Source organism: Urocitellus parryii, chromosome 6 (genome assembly GCF_045843805.1).
Source record: "Urocitellus parryii isolate mUroPar1 chromosome 6, mUroPar1.hap1, whole genome shotgun sequence".
NCBI classification, from domain to species: domain Eukaryota; kingdom Metazoa; phylum Chordata; class Mammalia; order Rodentia; family Sciuridae; genus Urocitellus; species Urocitellus parryii.
The window spans coordinates 112,510,615-112,531,321 of record NC_135536.1 but is presented as its reverse complement, the minus strand read 5'-3'; the positions used below and the strand labels follow the sequence as shown (position 1 = coordinate 112,531,321).

The 20,707-nt window shown below is 57.6% G+C and overlaps 1 protein-coding gene across 1 annotated transcript in view; it reads right to left on the bottom strand.

Moving 5' to 3' along the window:
- Positions 1 to 20,236, bottom strand: part of Coro2b (coronin 2B) — a 135,738-nt gene extending 115,502 nt beyond the window's left edge. Inside the window, exon 1 of the mRNA XM_026387805.2 lies at positions 19,777 to 20,236. Within this exon, the coding sequence (XP_026243590.1) occupies positions 19,777 to 19,791 (15 nt within the window). The 5' untranslated portion in view covers positions 19,792 to 20,236. The remainder of the gene's footprint in view (positions 1 to 19,776) is intronic.
- Positions 20,237 to 20,707: the final 471 nt, after the last annotated feature.

Below are 20,707 nucleotides of genomic sequence, written 5' to 3'. Positions count from 1 at the left end.
CCCCAGCCCTTCTTGTTTTTTTTTATTTTGAGCCAGGGTCTCACAAAGTTGCCCAAGCTGGCCTGAAACTTGTGATCCTCCGATGTTGAGAGCCGCAGCCTCCCAAGGCAGAGCGGTCTTAAAACATAAATTTGGAGGCCCTCCCTTGCCTACAGCCAGCAAGCAGTTTCCTGCAGGATAAGTCCATGGTCCCTGTGAGTTAGAGTACGGTGGCCCTCCCTGGCCTGAGCCCTGTCACCGCACAAGTAGGCTGGCTGCATTCAGCTCCTTCCATTCCTCAGAACCCCTGGTTCTCTTCCCGGGGCCTTTGTACAATCTGCTGTTCTTCTACGTTGGTCACCTGTCCTCCTTCAGGTCTCTGTCAATGCCACCACCTCAGAGAAGCCTTCCGGTTCCTCTAGACAGCTGCAGCTGCTCCTCCTGCACCGTCCGCACCGCGTGCCTGTTCCCCCAGCATTCCTTGCACAGTGCAGAGCTGGCGTCCTGGTCAGACCTGCCTGACCCACCCCACGTGGTCCTTCACTGTGATCTCCTCATCGGTGGAGACCGCTGCCACACTCACTGTGTGATCCCCAGTGTCTACCCAGAGCCGAGGCACGGGCCATCCAGGGAGGCTGACTGCCTGACCCACAAGCCCCTCCACCTCACAGACTCCCACCCCACCTCACCCCACCTGCCCAGCAGCCCTGGGGCCAAGGCCACATCTCATCCACCCCTGCACCCCCAGGGCCTGGCACTAGGAAATGCTGGCTGCACCAAAGGGTGTGGAGGAGCCTCGGTCTCTGGAGAGACAGCCCAGCCTCCGCCCTGGCCTGTTGGCCACCCTCGCCCACACACCAGCACACTGCCCGGTGCCCCTCAGTGGAGACACCCACACCACAGGAATGCCCGTGGGGAGGTGTCCTGTCCCTTTTAATTAAAAGACAGACAGACAGCCTCCTCCCTGCCCTTTCTCTCTCCAGGCCATTTCTAGAAGCCAAATCGGCAGGACAGCCCAGAGGGCAGAGTGGCAGCCTTGGGGAATGGCTGGGTGTGTGCCTCTCGTGCCCACCTGCTCCCACTGTGCAGGGTCTTCCTGCAGCTCCGCAGGCCTGAAGGGCAGGGGCCTGAAGGGCAGGGCTGGGGCCCAGAAGCAGGAGGGGAGGCTGGACCAGGGCCATCCCCACTGACTGCCAGCATGTCCCTGGGTCCTTGTCTTCTCCACTCCTTCCCCAGAGGCCTGGCTTTAGGGCACCCCTTTATCTTCCAGCAGCCACCTCCTGTCATCACCATGTTGTGGGAGGCGGCAGGGTCCCTGGGGGCCTCAGGAGCCACATCAACAAGGAGGCGTCCAGGCCTGGACCCAGGGGTGAGGCTGAGGTGTGAGAGGGGCTGCTGGCAAAGACCCCTTTCTCCTGCAGACTGAGCACCCTGGGAGCGAGTCTGGCTCTCCAGAAAGGACGAGGGGGTGTGGGGCTTACCTGTGCGGGGGGAGCCTGTGACCTGGTGGGAAGGAAGCACAGTGTGTACCAGCGGAGTCCACACCTGGACAGACTGTGCTGAAAAATCTCCTTGGGGCATGAACCGGCCAAGCATGGTCCCAGGAGGGGCTGGCAGAGAGACAGGCATTCCAGGAAGGCTTCCTGAAGAAAGGGGCACTGAAGCCAGCCTCCAAGGAGGTCTGCAACTTGCGCAGTTTAGGAAGAGTGGCCAAACACGCAGAGCTTCAGCTCCTAGAATTTGGTGTGTGTGTGTGTGAGAGTCTGAGTGTGTTTGTGTGTGTGTTTGTGTGTGTGTGTGTGTGTGTGTGTGTGTGTGTGATGGCTAAAGGGCTGTTTGTTTTGTTTATTGAGGAAACCCATGGCGAGTGAAGAGGCTGTGGATCCTCTGTGAATATCTTCCCCTATTCGTGCTGGGACCACATGCTGGGGCTGCCCGCATGCCCTCTCTTCAGTCGAAGTCCCCCTCTGGAGAGGACCTTGCTCAATAGCAGGGACCACAAAAGCAGTCCTTATGAAGACAGGCGGGAGGACCCCCCTAGAGAGTCTCCAAGGAGGCAGTTCATTAGGAGGCTTCCTCGGTTGCCATGGCGATCAGAGCCCAGGGAGCCTGGCTCACAGTGCCTGAATTCACTCAGGCCTCCAGCACAATTAGACAAGATGAATTTTTGAGTCAGAGCATAATGAAACCCGGACATCCGGAAAGCGTATGGCAGTCTCCCAGGGGAGGGCAGAGCCTGGGAGGGCACATGGCTGTCACAGGGTCACCAGGGTGAGTCTCTCCAGGGCAGGAGGTCTGGGAGCCCTGGGGAGCATTTGTCCTCCTTTAGAATGCTTCCAGGCAGCCAGGCCTCCGTGCAGCTGGAGGAGGGTGGGGGCGGGGAGATGGAAGCCCCAGCTTGCCACGGTTGTCCCAGGCCCTTCCGCCACAGGGTGGGGAGGCTCCTCTGCACCCTCTGATGAATGTGCCAACAAATGCACGTCACATGACCGAAACTCTGCTGCACACACAGAACACACCTCCTCTACCCAGGCAAACTCGTCACGCAACATCCTGATGGAACATCCGCAGGGCCAGGGCCAGGCACTGAGGGGGGCACTGGGATCTGGGGCATCCCACGCCGGCACGTCCTTGGGTCCTTGCTTTCTCCACTCCTTCCCCAGAGGCCTGGTTTTAGGGCACCCCTTTATCTCCCCCCAGGGCACAGGCTCACCCTCTGGCCGGGGAGACAAGGCAAGTGTGGACATAATGATGTCATCCCAGCAGTGACACCAGAAGGACAGAGTTCAGGGAGGAAGAGACCAGAGAAGGACCCTGGATGGGGTGGTGTTTTGACTCCGTCTTGAAAGTACGGATCAAGTCAAAGGGCACCGAAAAGCACAGGCTGAGGGTGGAGGCAGCAAGCAGACCAGTGTCTGGTGTGGCCAGAGAGGGGAGGCCTCCAGTGTCCCGCTGAGTGGCCTGGGGCAGTAGGAAGCCAAAGAACAGGGTAACCAGCTCCAGGAGTACTGGCCAGCAGCTCCCCACTGCTCCCAGCTCCCCTTGCAGCCTGGCCCAGCTGGGACCTGTACCCAGGGCAGGGCCACAAGCCCATCCCACCAGCTCCCTCCAGAGAATCCCCCTCCCAGACTTCTGAGGCGCTGATCAGAAGGACTCTTTCTTTAGCCAAGGCTCCTGCGTGGCCACTACCCCCACCTCTCCACACAGACCAGCTCAGCCTGTGGCACCCAGAAAAGAGCACAGCAGGGAGATGGGAAGGGGGGGGCGGAGGAGCAGGAAGTTGGCTCTTGCGTTAAAGAATGGGGAGAGAGGACCGCCACCCAAGGCCTTGCTGACAGCCTGTGGGTTCCAGGACAGAATGGGGCCTGGAGACAAGAGGTCCTTGCTCAGGGACTGTCCTCCCTGGGCCACTAAGGTTCCCATGGTGGCTCTGAGGCTGGCCTTTCCAGAAAGCAGACCTACTGTGCAGAGAAAATCAGACTGCTGTCCTTGAATTAGCTGCTTTCCAGGTGGCCACGATGAGCAAAGCTCACTCACCACCGTGCAAGGTAGGGGAGCCGAGGGGGTGACTTGGCCACTGCCCCCCACATCCACACACTCGGCAGTTCCAGGAGGGCTTAATGTTGTTAACACCCTGGAATCAACAATGCTGGGGCCAGGACAGGCCTGCTCTGTCCCTGGGAGCCATGACACTCCACTGGCCCAGGGGCCACTCCTTCCCTCCCAGAGCTGCCTGCAGACCAGCTGGCACCCAGTTAGTTCTCTCCTCTGTGGGATCTGATTTTCTGAGGCAGCCCAAACCTGTGGAGCAAGGAAGGTGAGGGGTTGGGGGAGGGGCCTGGAGCAGCGCAGGGTCACCTGGGTCACCTGGCCTCCTCCCCCAGGCTCACCTCCAGGACCCCCCAACTTCCAAAGCGTCACACCCCCACCTCCTCTCCAGCCCTCCCTGCTTCCACCCAGCCAGCTTGGGCCATCACAGGACCCTGGAACTGCCTGCAGGCCTGCCAAGGGCCAGGGGTCCAACGGTGCAGGCCCGGGCGGCCAGCAGGGAGGCAGCCACAGCCTGGACCTTTGCCGGTGCCCTCCCTCCGTCCGTCCTGGTTCACCACAGCGACTCTGGCGACACCTCTGAGTTCCATAGCAACGGGGTTTGTTTGTCAGGCCTTTCCTCTCCCGCTCCCTCTCTTTCTTTCTGAGGGGAGGGAAACAGAAATGGGATGTGATTGGCTAAAAGCCACGCTTTCTAGAAGCAAAATGTCAGGTACTTAAGGGCACAGGCTCTGGAGAAAATCAGGGACGTGACAGACGCGGTGCCCTCTTGGTCCACTACTGGTGTGACCTGGGGCCTGTTACCTAGCCCCTCTGAACCTCGGTTTCCTCGTTCTCAAAATGAATACGAACTCCTCGTGCTTCTGGGGCACAGGAAGGGTGGCAGCAGGTGTGCGTGGGGCTCCGGGCACGGTCCCTGGGCGTGGGAAGCGCTGGTGAGCGTAGCCTTAGCATCGGTGCTTTGTTACTGGTGGGTTGAAACCCCTCAGCGTCTCCCCCTCCACTCCCCAGAACCAGGCCAGACTGGAAGAGCCGTGCCCAGCGGCCAGGCAGGAGGCACAGCCACGGCTCTGTGTCATTTCTCCTTGACCGAGAAGTCTGTGCCTCTTAATTGCTCTTTGGTTTTACTCAATTTGAAATGAGCAGGGCACCAATTCCCTGCAGGAAAAAAATAAATATGCTTCTGCTCAGAATACTAATGAGGTGAGGCTGGCAGGGGAAGGCGGCCCCCGAGGACTTCCCCGAACCCCGCTGGCCCTGCAGCGAGACACGGCCCAGTTTGGAGCATCCTCAAGAGGGCAGGCAGCCTGTGAGGATCTGGATTTGCTCCTTGGGCCCAGGCCAGGTGGCTGGGTTGGCTCTGATGACCCATGGGAGAGGAGGGGTGTCCCTCTGTGGTAATGCCCAGCCAACCAGTCCCAAAGATTGGTGGACCCAGTTCTTCTCCCAAGAGCTCCAGGGAAATCCCTGTCCTCTCACTCCTGTATCTTCTCCCCTAGCACACAGCCTAGCCCAGACCCTCATCAACTCAACATGGCTGCTGGGCTCCAGGCCTCCAGTCATCCTCCTCCTAGCACTCCTTCCCACAGCTCCTAGAGCAGTCATTCAGTCACTCAACAAACAGCAGTGAGCAGCTGGTAAGTGCCAGCCTCCTGGGAGGCAGGACCCAGCTTCCTCTTCAGCCTCCTTTTGGACCCTCTCGGCACACGGCCCCTAATGAGGGCCTCCTGGCAGGCAGGCTCCTCCCAGGCTCTCAGTGCTGCTCCCTCAGCCAAAAAGCTCTTCCCAGATTCCACGTGGCTCCACTCCTCCCACGCCAGCCGCATGTCCCCTCACCCCCCATCAGAACTGCCCATCCGCCTGCCCTCTGCCCCCCACCAGATGCATTTTTCATAACGGCATCTGCCCCCACCTGATGTCACCGTGTTTGTGCTCAGTGCTGTCTCCCCACCCTCCCAGGCCTGCTGGGGGAGGGACTTGCTCCGTTTTGTCCCATCACCTAGAATCATCACCACAGGGTGCAGACTCTAACACCTTGGTCCCATCTCTCCCACCCACAGCTCTTTGCTGATGTGACCCACTGTCCCAAGCAGCACCCACCACAACCACGGCCCACCCAGCTCCTCTGCAGCCTGGGCCCTGCCCACTCCAACCTCCTGGTTCAGGGTCACCCCAGAAGCACTGTGGCCCTCACCTGCACACAAACCGCTCCCTCTGCCCCAGCCTGTCCCCAAGGCCATCGTACCATCCAAAGTCCAACAACCTCAGCCCCTCCCACGAGCCTGCCGACCTCCCCATGTTCCCCAGGGAGCACAGGCAGTCCCCCCACCCAGTCACCAGCTCCCAGGCAGAATAGCCCCCTCAAAGGCTGGGGAAGTCGCCGCCTCTTGGGATCCCTGACTCAGAGCCGTGCCTGGCACGAGCAGGTGCTTAATGGGTGGTAGTGTGCATGGAGGTTCGGATTGTTCTAATGAAACCAACTGTTATTAACCTGACCACGTGCAAGTCCCACCCTGGGAAACGGAACAGCAGGCCCGTCATGGAGCTGAGAACAGGACTCTGGCCCTGGGAGAAGCCCTGGTGGCTGGGTGGGATCCCAATGCCTTAGGTGGGGACAGCAGGTGATCTGCAGCCTGGCCAGGGCTCAGGGAGCGGAGCCACAGCTTCACAGCTGAAGACAAGGCCGTCCCCACCGTCAGGAGGAAGCACAGCATTGCTGAGACTCCCAGGGGACGAAACCGGACACCGTGTTCCCTTCCTGGGAGGAAATCCTGCCAGCATTCTCAGGGACAAGGGACACCAAGGCTTAGCTAAAGGAGGAAGGAGGGAAGGGGCTCCTCTGCCCAACCCCTGAGGCAGGGTAGGGCCTGGGTGGAGGACGGACTCCCTTGGTCTGGACCCCAGTGCCACCAGGGGCACTTAGCTCACCTGGCTCTCCTAATACTATGAAGGGGCAGACAGAACTGGGTCGATGACTTTGTACTTTGAGAGTTAGCAATAAAGACCCCGAGAGGCTAAGCCACGTGCCCAAGGTCACACAGCATGTCCGAGGCAGAGCTCAGGATAGAAGCCAGGCTGAGATTTCAGGAAAGCATCAAGTTTTCCCAGGACTGGAGCAGGGGGGTGGGGTGAAAGGACATTCTGACCTCTCCAGAAATCCCACCCGCTTCCTCCTGCAAAGCACACTTCAAACCCAGAGAAATCCGCCCCCCTCGCTGGCTCTGAGGCACGGGAAGTGGCCTGTCCCCTCTGGCGTCTTCCCTGGAGGATGAGTTCAATAAACAGAGCGACTTTCCCATCTTCCTGCATGAATATTTCAGGAGACACAAACAAACAGATTTGCTTTTGATCTGTTGCTGGTGATTCAGAAATGGGGCTCCTCTATCCCAAGACACCTCCACCCGGCCCCGCAGCAGTGTCCACCAGACCGTGCGGGAACGCGACAGCAGGGATGGCGTGCTGCCCTGGGGGACCTGGAGAGCTGCTCGGTTCCTGCCAGAAGCACCCCCACCTACCAACCCGCCCACGGCCTGCGTTCCTAGAAGTGGGAGGAAATGGTCTGCTCCAGGTCTGCTATTCCTGGGGACACTTCAGTCGCTGCTGCCCAAGACCACACTCCGGGGACACTGGGCTCCTGCACAGACAGGCACTGCCTCCGGGGAGAGGCGCAGAGCCTCCAGGACAAGCCCGTCGGAGGTCTCGCTGCAAACCACAGCCCTCCGAGACACCCCAAACTCCCCTCTTGTTTATTCGTTCAAACGGTTACATGCACATGTATCTGCACATGTTCTTGGATCCAGAACATTCAAACATCTCCCCTTGGCTGTCAGGATTCCAACTCGCAGACGGTCATTTCCTGTGCTTCCCAATCTAGCCCCACCCCACCTTCTCGGCCACATGGCTCTCTGCTGAGGTTCCTCCCTCCACACAAGAGTCCCTCCCTTTCCAAAAGGCTCTTCTTCCCTTCTCCTCTCTCGTCCTTCTCAGAATGGCTCTTGCACCACCTCCTCCAGGAAGACTTCTTTCACTGCCCAGTGGTGCAGGATCCTCCTTCTCCCTGAGGTCCCTCCTGGCTCTCTGCCCCTGGCCACCTAAGCACCAGGTCTTACCGCTCCAATGTCTAGAGAGCCAGGCTCTAGGTTCTGTTTCAGCAGCTGTTCAAGGATTAGGGCCACCTCTGGACCTGGCCGTTCCAAGAAGGGAGCTTTGAGAAATACAGATGCTCCTCAGGACGGCCACAAGTTCAAGGCCAGCCTCAGCCTCAGCAACTTAATGAGACCCTGTCTCAAAAATAAATGAAAAGGGCTGGGGGTGTAGCTCAGTGGTAAAGCACCCCTGAGTTCAATCCCCGGTACCGAGAAAGAAAGAAATACAGATGTGTTGGCCCCACCTCCAGAGATTCTCCCTCTATTGTATGGACCAAAGGAGACAAGAGGGACCACCTATATAATTTTCAGGAGCCCTTTTTCAAAAACCACAAGGAACTTCAAAACAGTGATAGCAGAACCAAGCTCCACGCAGGTCTCCTGCACATGATCCCGTCCTGGAGACAGGCATTTAAACCTCACTGGGTATCTGCATGCAGCAAATTACCATGGGCAATGGGGAGCCACTGAAGGTTCTATACTTCTGAGTTCCCATGACAGTATCCAAACCTACATCACCTTGTCCTGCATACACCTGAGCAGCCTGGAGTACAAACAAATATTTATAGAGGGAATGGATCCATGAAAGCTGGGAAGGAGCTCTGTCCCATTTATGTTTTTAATCAAGGTGTAAAAACGCATACTACGTGCTGACAGTGCCCCACCCTACACAGTCAGCTGATAAGTTTCTACACACAGGACCGTTAATGAAGCCACTCCCGAGTTGCTCTGTCCTATACCCCGCCCCACAGCACGGGATAGAATTTCATCAAGAAGGTCTCCTCCACTGAAGGAGGCAGAGGCAGCACAGAGATGCAGCCTGAGAGGATCTCCTGGGTGTCAGCGGCCGGTACTTAGGCCAAAGGCACCGGAGCACACAGGGAGCCTGAGAGAGGCCACAAAGCCCCCTTCAGTCACAGGACAGGCTGGTGCAGGACTGGAGCCCGGGCCTACCACCTGCAAGCCTCAGCAATCTGGATACACCAGGGCCGGAGGTCACTGCTCAGAGCCACAGGCTGCAGGTGTGGGACGCGGTGGGGGAGGAGGCTGGGCCGCCACAGGGTGTCAGATCAGCCCTGCACCCAGCCTCTGACCAGGTGACGTTACCCTAAGATAGTTGGGGAGACCGGATTCCATCCAGAGGGGAAAGGGGCCAACCTGAGATCACAGAGACAGGGAATGTGAAGGCTGGATTTAGGAGTTTCTGGAATCACCCTCGAGTGCTCTTGTTCCAGGCTCTAAGGAGCATCCCTAGAAGGAGCCTCCTGGCCCTCTGCCCACCACCCCTCCCCGCCACCCCAGCTCACCCCCTGGATCCACCATCCCAGCGACCCAGGCAGCTGGGAACGGCTGGTACCAGGGAATGGGTCTGTCCAGGGCCGTCTCCTTCTGGGACAGGGGCTTGTGCAGCATTCAGTGCCTGGACACAGGGAGATGCTTTTTTTAAACATGAACGTGGAAGGGGGCCTGGAGACCCTCCCTCACCTCACTGCACGCGGCCCTGTGAGTGTCCATCACCTCCCGGCCTCGAGGGCAATGTGAGCCGGGGTGTGCTTCCCAAGTGCAGAGAGGACCATGATATTTGCTTAGAACTCCTCTCAGGCCCCCCAGCATGACCACAGGATGCGGCTCAAGTGCCCTGGCTTGGATCCTCAGGTTCCCAGGCCCCTGCCCGGCTCTCCGGCCCCGTGTCCCCCACCTGCCCACTCCCTGCAGCCCGGCAGCTCCCAGCTCTGCTCTCACCTAGAAAGGCCCACCAGCCACACTGCCACTCGGGGCCCTGGCTCACGCAGGCCCAACCCAGCCAGTGACAGCCTCCTCAGGCATTACCCCCTCCAGGAGGTTATATGGTCACAACATGCAAAAGGCACACGGGAACTGAATTCTCCAGTGGGCTCCAGACTGGCAGACTGGGAGGACATTCTAGAAAAAAAGCAACCACACAGACCATCTGCCACCACCACCCCTGGCCCGTGGGTCACTCAGCTTCTGCATGTCCAGGCAGCTGTCCAGCCAGACAAACCAGGGTCAGGTCTCCCTTCTTCCCCTCCCATCCTCCTTGCAGCTCAGCTTTCCCACCTGAAAAGTGGGTACGACAGCAGAGTTGGGGGGCCATCATGTGAGATAACCATGGTGCTGAGCCTCCTGCTTTTTGTAAAGTGGGGTCTGCACAGCCTGCAGCTCCCCGCTCCTTCTCCGTCCCGGTTCTTCGAGGCCCCTCCAGGGGCGGCTTCGCTTATGGCTCCTGACGGCCCCTCTTTCCCACCTCAGCTCCCTTCCTCCCTCCAGGCCAGAGTTCCAGAGAAGACTTGGCCAAGTGGCTTCTGAAGCGCACGGTGAGGGCCGGCCCGGGAAAGCTCTCAGCAACCCAGGCTCCCAACCCAGCCGTCCTTCTCAGGGTTTCAGAAACAAAAGAGGCAGCCCCGTGTGCCAGTAGGCTGGCGTCCAGGAGGGAGGGCTGGGGCACGGGTCACTGCAGAGGCCACGGGGGCATCCTGGCACACAGACTGGTGGCTGCCAGACCTCGGTCAGTAATCACAGCCTGGTGACTGAACGGGAAGAACTCAGGAGTTACTCCTCCTCTCTCTGCCTCTGCCAGCACCAGACTTCAGGCAGGGCACAGTTGGTCACTCAGAGCCTTCTCCTATCTAGGTTGTTTTCCAAGTCTCCTTTCTGGAACTTTCCTCCACTCTCCACTTTCCAATCAGTCCTGGGCCTGCCAACATCAGGCCTAAAAAAACCCACTGAGCTCAAACCACTTAACCCAAGCCCACCATTCACATGGGAGAGGGGAGCCCTGGTCCCCACTGAACCTCAGCTCACTGTCCCTCCCTGACAAAGTTTCTGGGCTTCCATGGTCTCCTCTGCAGGATGCAGGAGTCCACGATACATCTTTAGGGATCCTCTGGCTCAAGCAGTCCATGGATCGATTAAATTAAGGATTTAGCTCAAGCATCTGGCCAGTATGTTAGGTTTGCCCCAAATCCCGGTGAATCTTGTATGTCTGGTCCTCAGGGTCTCTAACAGGCCCCGTGGTGGACACTATGAGAGGCACCGAGAAGGAATCAGACACAAGCCCTGACCTCAGCAAGCTCACAGCTCGGGGGCCATGGCTCACGCTCAGGAATGAATCAGCCAACCACATAACAAGCGAGGCTGCTACCTGCTGGCTGGGGACACTGGACACTGGGCCTTCCAGGAGCTCCCAGGACTGAAAAACTCACACGGACCAGATGGTGGAAGGGCCCGCTGAGCAGAACAAGTCAGACCCTGACCAGCCTCAAGCCACGGCAATGTGAGTTTGCGCCTGGACATGACCACTACCCCAGGGCCTTCCAAAGAGAGATTTGTGATAATGAAAAGTTATGGGATGGCCCCTCAGGTAGGCAGAAATCCCCTTCCTCACAATTCCAGAATTCTCAGAATCCCAAATTTCCCCATACATTCCTGCAAACTGATCTTTCACCAGGAGGTCAGCAGGGTGACAAAATAGCATTTTCTTCCTGAGCTTGAAAAAAAAAATGCAGGAATTAAATCCCTTTGTTTTCTTCTACTATCACCTTCCTTTCTGTCCTGGAAATTCCACCAGCTTCCGGAATATAAAGCTATTAGTTAAAAAATCAAATGCAAGGTGTGTAAGTGCTGCTCATGCCTTAGGCGACTAGAGGATATTCCTTTCCCTAAACCCAGAAGAAAAGCATGTCTGAGCCCTGGGGCCTCGAGATGGACCTGCAACAAAGGTCAAGGTCAAGTGACCACTGGGCTGCAGACCTCAGCACGTGCCCTGGGACCCATCTTCCCGCCCTCCACGGCGAGCTGGGACCCATCCACGTTTCATTGCTTTATTGGGCTACTTTTCAAATAAAAGCAGGACACCACATTTTTAGAGTCAGATTATCTGTCTCAAACATATTAAAACAGCCAAAAGAGACAGAACAGGAAGAGAAGAACAGCAACTCTCATCTGTAGCGAGCTGGCTTGACAGAGTAAAAGCAGAAGAGGCTGTTGGAAGAGACGAACTTTTCCACCCACAGAATATGAATCAATTCAATTAAAGTCAGGACTACAGCAGGGGAGAAGTGGGCTAGCTACAGGAGGGAACCGCCTAAATCTGAAGGCCAGGAAGCACAGGCAGGGGGAAGGGGAAGAGCAAGGCACAAATTGGACATGACAATAAACTCTCCCCTTCCATGACATCTATAAGTGCCTTATTTTCCATATTACTGACACACTATAGTGCCTAGTAAGATTGAGCCCTACAAGAAAACGGACTCAGAGATGTTCAGTAACTAACTCAAGGTCACACAGGAAAGAGTGAAGACAAGGGTAGGACCTCCGACTTCTGCCTCCAAGTCCCCTGCCCTGACTATGACAGAGCAGCAAGACACAGAGCCTGGGAGGCAGGTCTAGCCTCTGACCAGCTGCGTGACTGGTAAGTTAGTCACCTCCCTCCCTTCTCTTGGCCTGTATTTCTGCCACTGTGGAAAGGGGACTGATAATAGCATCAACCTCACGGGTTCTCATGAAGATTCAACAAATTAATAATAGGAAACACTGTTTTTAAGTATTGGAGGTTGAATCCAAGACCCCCACATTATCTACGCAAGCTCTCTACCACTGAGTTATGTCCCCAGCCCATAAAACACTTTTTATATGCATGACATAACCTGAGTGCCCTGAAATCATTAGCTGCTTCTACTTTTGTTACTGTTACTTTTCTTTTCTTTGGTACTGGGATTGATGCTGGGGTACGGGGGCCCCACATGTGCTAGGAAAGCACTGGGCTACATCCCCACGAGCCCTCCAGGGTCATCAGTATCGTCCGCCAGGCCCCCGGCGCCTGGTAAAGGTCTGGGAACGGCCCAGTGAGACATTTGTGTTTAACGAGCTCATCTAAATGAAGATTGGAGCTGTTCTCACATTTCCAGAGTGTGAAGTGCTATGGGCAGATGCGCAGGCCTGGACCCCAGGGACCTCTGGAGTTAGCACTGACTCTGGGCCAGTGAGTGTAAGCCCCTGGCGTGAATCCTGCGCAAAACAGCCGCCTCCTCTGAGCTCTCTAGGGCAGAAGGCAAACTGCAGACCAGTGGCCTTTTAATATCACACACAGGCACGCAAACACTCGAATGTTCCTATAGTTTCACTGTAAAGGCCAAGGCCTAGTTGAGCTAAGAAGAAAGATTCAAAGAAAAAAAAAATGGTCGTGACTGAAGCCACTAAAAATATAAGGTGGAAATTTTCCTGCCAGAGCAGTTTTCCTTTTGGAAAAATTAACCACCTCTCCCTGCTGCCCAAGAGCCAGGAAGGCCCCGGGGCCTCCCTGTTCAGTCCAGGAGGCTGGGAGAGGCAGAGAGCCGGGCAATGGTGTCTGGCACATCCACAGCCCCCTTGCCTAGTTTTGAAGAAGCAGCCCAGGTTCCAGCCACCGAGCATCAGGGGTGGGGATGGAAAGGGTGCTGGAGAGAGGAGGCCCACTTGTGGGCCAGCCTCCATTCTGCCTTACTGGGTGAGCTTGTGCAGGTTACTTGGCCTCTCTGTGCCTGTTTCCTCATTGGTAAAGTGGAGATAATAATGGTAACCGAGGCCGTGATGCTGCCTGAGGGTCACGTGAGCTCACACAGGTGACACACACCCTTCACTGCCTGGCATGCGGGAGGTCATTGCGGTAAGTTGATTTTTGACTCCAGACATCTGTGCACCCCAAGGCCTACCTGTTACCCTCCTTGGTGCCCCTTCTTTCACCTGCCACCTCCTCCTCCTTCATGACTCAGCTTAAAAGCCACTCTGAGTGCCCCTGACTAGGTCGGCCCCTCCCCGTCCCCCTCCATCACTGGAGGCTGGTCTGGACCCAGGCCTCTCTGAACTATTCATTTGTAGCCCCCTGACACCCATTAGACCTGCCTTCCTGCTCTATTAACAGCCAGCCCTGCCTGCAGGCCTCTGGTGAATGCCTCCTGTGGATCAGCTCCGTAGTCTTAATGATAATCCTTTTAAGTGCTCCCATTACCAATCTCCAACTAATAGATGGGGAAATAGATGTTCAGAGAGGTTAGGCAACTTGCCCAGGAACACAGAGCAAGTAAACGATAACGCGCCATCTGTCTGACTCCAAAGCCTGCCATCTTAGCCATGGCACCCTTTCATCATCAGGGGTCACTGGAGAGACCAGGCTGCTTCTGGTAAGGACCACAGGCCTGGGTCCGAGACCTGCATTCTCTCCACAAAGCCCACTTCACGGAAATGGGGAAGGTGGCCCTGCCTCTGTGACACCTTGTTTGTGGGGGCAGGGTGGGGGCTGGCTGCCCTGCCTGACAGCTCCACGTCACACCCCCCATGCAGGACACTCCCCACCCTGCCCAGTACCATTCCTCTGGCCGCTTTTGTGGTTTCCCCGCTCCAGCAAGGGGACAGGCAAGTCTGAGCAAGACATCCACGGTCGTCACCCCTATAGGCCACCAACCTATGACCAGCACAGGCTCGCTGGCAGGGATGCAGACACCCGGACACCTCGGGGTGGGAGAAGCAGAGTGCACCTAACTGTCACTATTGTGGGCCTGAGAATCCGTCTTCCTGGGAGGGGGACCTGGATGAAGGGATTGAAACAGTTCTGGCTCCAGGTCAGAAGATCCGGGGTACATCCCACCTTTGACCCACGTCAGCTCTGCAACTAGGGTGCGGTCATCTCTCCCCCAGTGGAGGCTCTGTTTATTCATCAGCAGAGAGGGGACGGTCCCCCTTGCACTGAAAGATTTGGTGCACCCAGGCGGATGCTCTGTAAATGGAGGGCCTGGGCAAACCTGAGAGCCTCCCAGGGCTTCCTTAATTAATTGGAAGGGGGTGCCAGCCAGAAAGCAATTACAAAGTCCCTCCAGGGGCCTCTGCAGGGGCGAGGGGGAGGGGGAGGGGAGGGGGAGGAAGGGCCGAGTGGCAGCCACTCCCCCGCTCCCCACTCCTCCGCCCCCTCCTGCCTCCTTAGCAGCTGGTCCCACACTCCAGGCCCACAAAGGAAAGGCTCATTCTGAACAGCTTCTTTTCATGTGGAAGCCACTGGATTTGCATCTGTCCTTCCCTGGCAGGGCCTGCCTCGTGACAGCTGCTCCAAGCTTCCCAAGCTGCAGGCTGCTCAGGGGCCTGGGCCTGAGCCACAGGGTCCAGGGGCAGGGACAGGGAACTCAAGGAGCTGCTCGCAGAGGGAAGGAGGCAGGCTGGGCACACAGGGATCTGCATATTCTCTCCTCTCCTGGACACCAGACAAGTCCTATGGCCAGGCATATCCAAACCCAACTCTGCACTGCTCCTAGGCCAGGAGCTGAGACACTGCCCGGTGCTGGCTGGGGCGGCGTCTGCTCCAGCTAGCCAGCCCCCAAAGCAGTGGAAAAACTCACTCCACATGGAGCCGCCAGGACTAAGGCTGCCAACCATTGGTCCCGCCAGCGTGGTCCCAACCAGCCAAGTTCAAGTCTACACAATCCTCCCAGATGCCTCTGAGAGCTGTCATAGATGCCCGGGGACAATGTCTCAGGGCAAGGGAGACACAGGACCTCTGGGCACCATCAGGAACAAAGTGACAGCTTTTCAGGACAGTGGGTCTCATGGTGGAGAGGGACAGACAGGAAGGCAGGAGGGGCCTGCGTTGACCCAGCAGGACAGCACCTGGGCGAGGCAGGCCACGGCTGGCTTGGAATCCCTGGACCTTGAGACTCCTGGCTCAGGGCTCTGGCACCTCCCCATCATCTCCTTCTCCTTTAAGGCCCCAGATGGCAGAATCTGTGGCTTGAGTTCTTGTCCCTAATGCCCAACACAGGACCTGGCCCCACGCAGGTGTTCCAAGAGGGCTGGCTGAACCAAGGAATCACTGCCAGCCACGCATTTCCAGCACCAGAATCCCAGATCCTTGAGAGAAGAACTGAGAAGAAGGAGGAGGCATGGGGAGCCGTGAGCAGGGGTGGCAGAGACCCTCCCAGCCCCAGTCTGGGAGCTGAGTCTGGGAGCTGGTACCTCTGTGCCATTGATCCAAGGCTCTGCGACCCGCTAGCTCTTCCCCTCTTTTCCCAGTAAGAGCCAGACAGGAACAAAGACTGGGAAGTGGAACTGGGAGTCCAGGCATCTCCACGTAGAGTAGAATGTGGGTCAGGGAATTGGAGGCAGGGGCCTTGCGATCCCCCTTCACCCTCCTGATGCTGGGTGTAGCAGGGGCACCTCTGTCCCCTTGCCCACTCCCTGATGCTTCTCCAGGGAAGAAGTCCCGATCAGCAGCCCGGCAGAGGGGACACCCAGGGGTAACTGGAGTGGACCTCAAACACCTGTGCCTGCTCAGGCTTCCTGCTCGGGTCCCCTTCATGGGGCAGCCAGGCAGACAGAGGGCCAACTGGGGGTCCAGGATCCAGTTCTGGCCCCTTCAGCCTCAAACCTGCTGGGTGACTATACACAACGAGTGACGTCCACTCCCAGGATCACAGTTCCCTCATTTCCCAGGGAAAGGGCTGGACAGTTTGACTTCTCCAACATTCTATTCCCCTGTGGGTGATTCTACAGGTGCCCTGGGGCCATGTGGTCTTTGCTAAACTCAGGCTGGACAGGACAACACCATCCTTGACCCATTCACTTTCAGCAGGAGCCAGGATCCCAACAGCATGCTGAGCCTGCAGGACAGGGGGGCTGGGGGCAGCTGGAATCGACTGCTTGGTGGGGAGGAGGAGGCTGGCATCTGAGGTCTTCTCCATGCCCACATGCCTTCTCCTGTTCCTTCAGGACACTTTGCTCCTGGACTAGCACTTAACTCGCTAGCATCTAACCTATCATGGCACAACCTGAGAAGAGGGGCACCTGTTTGCTGTAAGCCACCTTCCTTACCTAGAAGCCCCACCCCTGGTCACATCACAGTCAACAGCCCAGGAAACCACTCCAAAGGAACTCTGAGCAGCAAATAAGGATACAAAGTCCTGCATCCCAGCTCGCAGGCTGGTCCTACAGCCTGGTAACCTGCACTTTACACACAAAAATCCTAGTGCACGCCGGTCTCTGCTATTCCAGTGGACAGTAGTTTAGAAACATATTTCAAAGTTGGGAAGCATGGTTCGTCTGGCATGTGACTGAGATGGAAGAGATTAAAAAAATTGTAAAAAATGCAGGCACGAGCAAAATCACCAGGAGCTGCTAGTCAACGGAAGCATCCTTCATTCCTCATCCCTGACTCCCCCCCACCCCGGGAAGCACCATGGACCAAAACGGGGAGGGGGTGTACCCTTGACCTCTGTGGTAGAGGTTTGTGGCCTGGGAAACTACATCTGCTTCTTCCCTCTGCTCTTCCTTCTTTTTGCTTCCATTCTTCTTCTCCTTCCATAAGGAAATGAAGGAAGCTGACTAAAATCCAGACCAAAAAAAGAGTTTCAAGCATCATGACCAGGAAAATGTCATCAGGGTAGAAGGCCACAGTCCAGAGACCAGCATGGCTGCATTCCTAACGCTAGTCAAGGCAGAAATCCCTCTAGGACAGCGTCCCTCCAGGTTTTCCGTGTCTTTCACAAGGAAGGGCACTAAGTGTGCTTAGAAGAGAGAGGTGCTGCTGAAGATCTAGCCACTTCTCCTGTTTTCGTCTTCTCTGCTTTCCAGGCCTCTCAGAGCTCTTCGCTGCTGCAATCTGCACTGCGGTCTGACACAAAGGGGCAGGGGGACCCTGCACCGCCTACCTACCACCTCCACGCTCCTTTTAGGGTTCTCCTCCATACCTGCCAGGGGATCAGATCACCCCAGACAACAACAAACCCTGATCTCCGTGGGAGATGACTTCACCAGAGCCGAAGCCATTCCAAAGCTCAGCCCAGGGGCCTAGCGGTCACCAGAACCCGTTCCTGCATCTGCAGATGGCCAAGGGCAGAAGTGACTGATCCACGATTGCACAGCCTGTGGGTGGCAGATTCAGGACTAGAGGCCAGGCCTTCTAGCTTGAGGGGCTGGTGAACTCTCCTAGACCAAGGGGGAGGAGTCCCTCCAGCAGGGCTGGCAGGCAGCAGGAGGTCCCCAGGTCCCCACCTGTGTGGCTCCTGCCCTCTCCGTGCCCCACAGGAGCACTGCTGGTCTGTGAAGGGTTGGCACTGGAGGAGAAGACAGGGTTAATCGGTGGTGGGGATTTTCATTAATCCTCTGAGCAGGCTTAATCTCAGGCCACACTGGTTGGAGCAGAGGTGAGAGACTGGGAAGGCTTGCTGGGGGCTGGGCACAGGGTGGTTAGTGAATAATCCCTGGAGGCAAAGAAGCCAGGTCTGCCAGTGGTTTATCAGGCAACTGAGCCACCTTCATGGACTCCTGTCCCATTCCTGCCTAGGGTTCAGGCCTCCAAGCAGTGCCCCTCCACTGTGAAAGTCCCCCAATCCCTGGGTGCTCAACAGTGCAGAGCAATGGGAAGATCACTGGCTATAGATTGAGACAGACCTGAGAGCAAACCCTACTTGCTGGGTGACTTAGGCAAGTCACTTCACCTCTCTGAGCTTCACCTTCTTCCTCAGCTAAAGGGAGCTGAGCATATCTCTGTTGCAAGCCTTCTGGGAAGGAAGACTGTGTGAATTCAAGTGCATAAAGAGACACAAGAAGTGCCAAACCAACCCTCTGTATTGTTATTACAATTCTCACATCTGTTATTTCTCTATCCAGGCCCATTCTTTACTCTTCTGCCCTAGCCCTCTAGCATCTTTGGCATTAATAATCTTGATGACAATAATCTAGTCCAGCTGAACAACATTTGTATCATTTCAAAACACTAAGCATCCTATCCCCTGTGGGTTACAACAGTGCCACCAGAAGCAGCCAGAGCTGAAGTAGCCCCTTGGCCTTCAAGTGTATCTTCCTACAATGCTCCCAAGTCTCAGAACCAGGGACAATGTCAAAGTCTGGAGTTGAGCCCAAGCACCCTGAGTAAGCATACTGTCCCATGATAGATTTCATGAGAGCCTGGGTAGCCTCTGGCTTATAAGAAGGAGCAGAACTGCCCCTCCCCTGGCCTGCAATCTGGCCCCACTGCTCTGGCCACAAGCAGACTGCCTGCCTGGCTTTACTCTTGGACTCCCCAGTGGCGAAGGCCAGCTAAACAGCCAAAAAAGATGGAGTCTGGCCTTGGTGCATGGATCACTAAACCCAAGGCCAAGACCAAGACCAAAGCCAAACTGTGAGCTCTGTACCCTGACAGAACCTTTTGGAAAGTGTGGGTTCACACCCTGATCTCTCTGGTTCTCCAACTGCCTGTCACACCCCCAGGACTCATGATTCTCACATTACACAAGAGGAAACTGAGGCCCAAAGTAGAACCCCCCCCCAAGGTCACCCAAAGGATCTGGGGTAGAGCTGAGCTGGGGGTCTCCCCTGATGGCTTAACCCTGGGCACTTTTCACTGCCCCAACTGCTTTATCCTCCCTACACCAGGAAGCCCCCAAAGTTCTCCAATAAACCTAGGTCCCATGCAAGTCCTGAGAATCCTCTTCAAACATGGGGGCTGCCAGGGTACCCACTTTCCCCTTCCCTGACACACTCCCTCCCTGTATCGTCCAGTTGCCCACAGCCTGAGAGCTTCCCCGCCACTGGCAGTTACTGGGGGGACAGGGCAGCGCCTTGGTTAGAGGATGGCCTTGGAGTGGGGCAGGCCTCCTGGGATGGGGGCAGAGGCCGGCAGGTGGGGTGGGGCTTCCTCTCCACGGGCCACTCAGGGTGGCCAGACCATTCCTACACCACTTTTCACCCCAGTCTCTGCCAGCGATGCTCCTGCCGGCGGGCTCCACTGAGGGACATCAGGGAGCCGGCAGCTCCACAAGGCTCTCCAGGGGTTAAAAATGCAGCATCCTAAACAAGGGTTAAAAATGCAGTCCCGGGGCTGGGCCGGGAGCTGAGGGATGTTGTCCAAATCACAAGGGCTGCCAAAGCGGCATCCTCCCCCTACCTCCGCAGTCCTCGGGCTGAGCGACTCGAGCGACTACTGGGGGAGCAAGTGAGGCGCGCGCCGCACCTTCCCGGCCCCGCCGCCCACTCCCCACGCCCACACCCGCGCCCCGCGCAGCCCTTGCTTGGGGGCTGCAGCGCCTGCGGGCCCCGGGCGCGGCAGGCGATCTGCGCTTACCTTTGTGACAGTCATGCAGAAAGTCGGCGGCAGTGCGGGCGCGGGCGCGGCGTGCGGGGGCGGCGGCGGGAAGGGTCCCGCGCTGCCAGGCAGCTCTCAGCGCGCTCCCCGCACCCCGCCGGCGGTCCGCCGAGCTGGGGCCCGAGCTCCGGGCTGGCAGCGCGCAGGGACCGCTCGTCCGCGCTCAGCTGCCGCTTGTCGCTGATGTCAGCCCCGACTGTGCATTTATAATAGATGAGCCTCCTTCGCCGCAGGAAGGCGAGGCAGGAAGAAAGGCGGCGAGGGAGAGGGCCCGGGTTGGGGGCGGGGAGGAAGAGGGGCCGGGAACTCGCTACAAAGGAGGAGGCGGAGGGAGAGGCGGAGGAAGCGCAGCCCGCTGCCGCCGGCCCCGCGCTTCCCGGCTCGGTCGCCCGCCGCCGGGCACTGTTGATCCCGGGGCAGGCGCCCAGGCCCGCGGCTTAACCCCTTAGGGCCCGCGACACAGCGCGGCTGGCGAGGGCGGCTCCTGGCACCTGCCAGCTAGGGGAGTGGGCGGCAACCCGGCTCTCGGGTGCCCGGTTGGCTCGGGGACGCTGGTGAAGTCACAAGCTGGACCGCCAAGGCGCCGCGCGCCGGCCGCGAAGACAGTCGGGCTCGCCCCCTGCAGGTCCGAAAAGTCTGCCCCGGGGCCGGGAGCTAGGCACGGCGGGTGAGGGGCGTGGCGCCAGCCCCGACCCTGCCAGCACCCTGCAGCGTGCAGACCCCCGCGCCCACGGTCGCACACGGTCGCCAGACGGACCGTGTAAGCAGATCTTTGAATCTAATTCTTGCAGCAGTTAGCTCGCTCCAAGGCCATCGTGGTCAATTTTACAAAGGACCAGAGTGGGAAGTGACTCGTAAAGGCGCACATGACCGTGCCAGCCCAAGCCGTCTCTCCTGGCGCCCTCTCTCA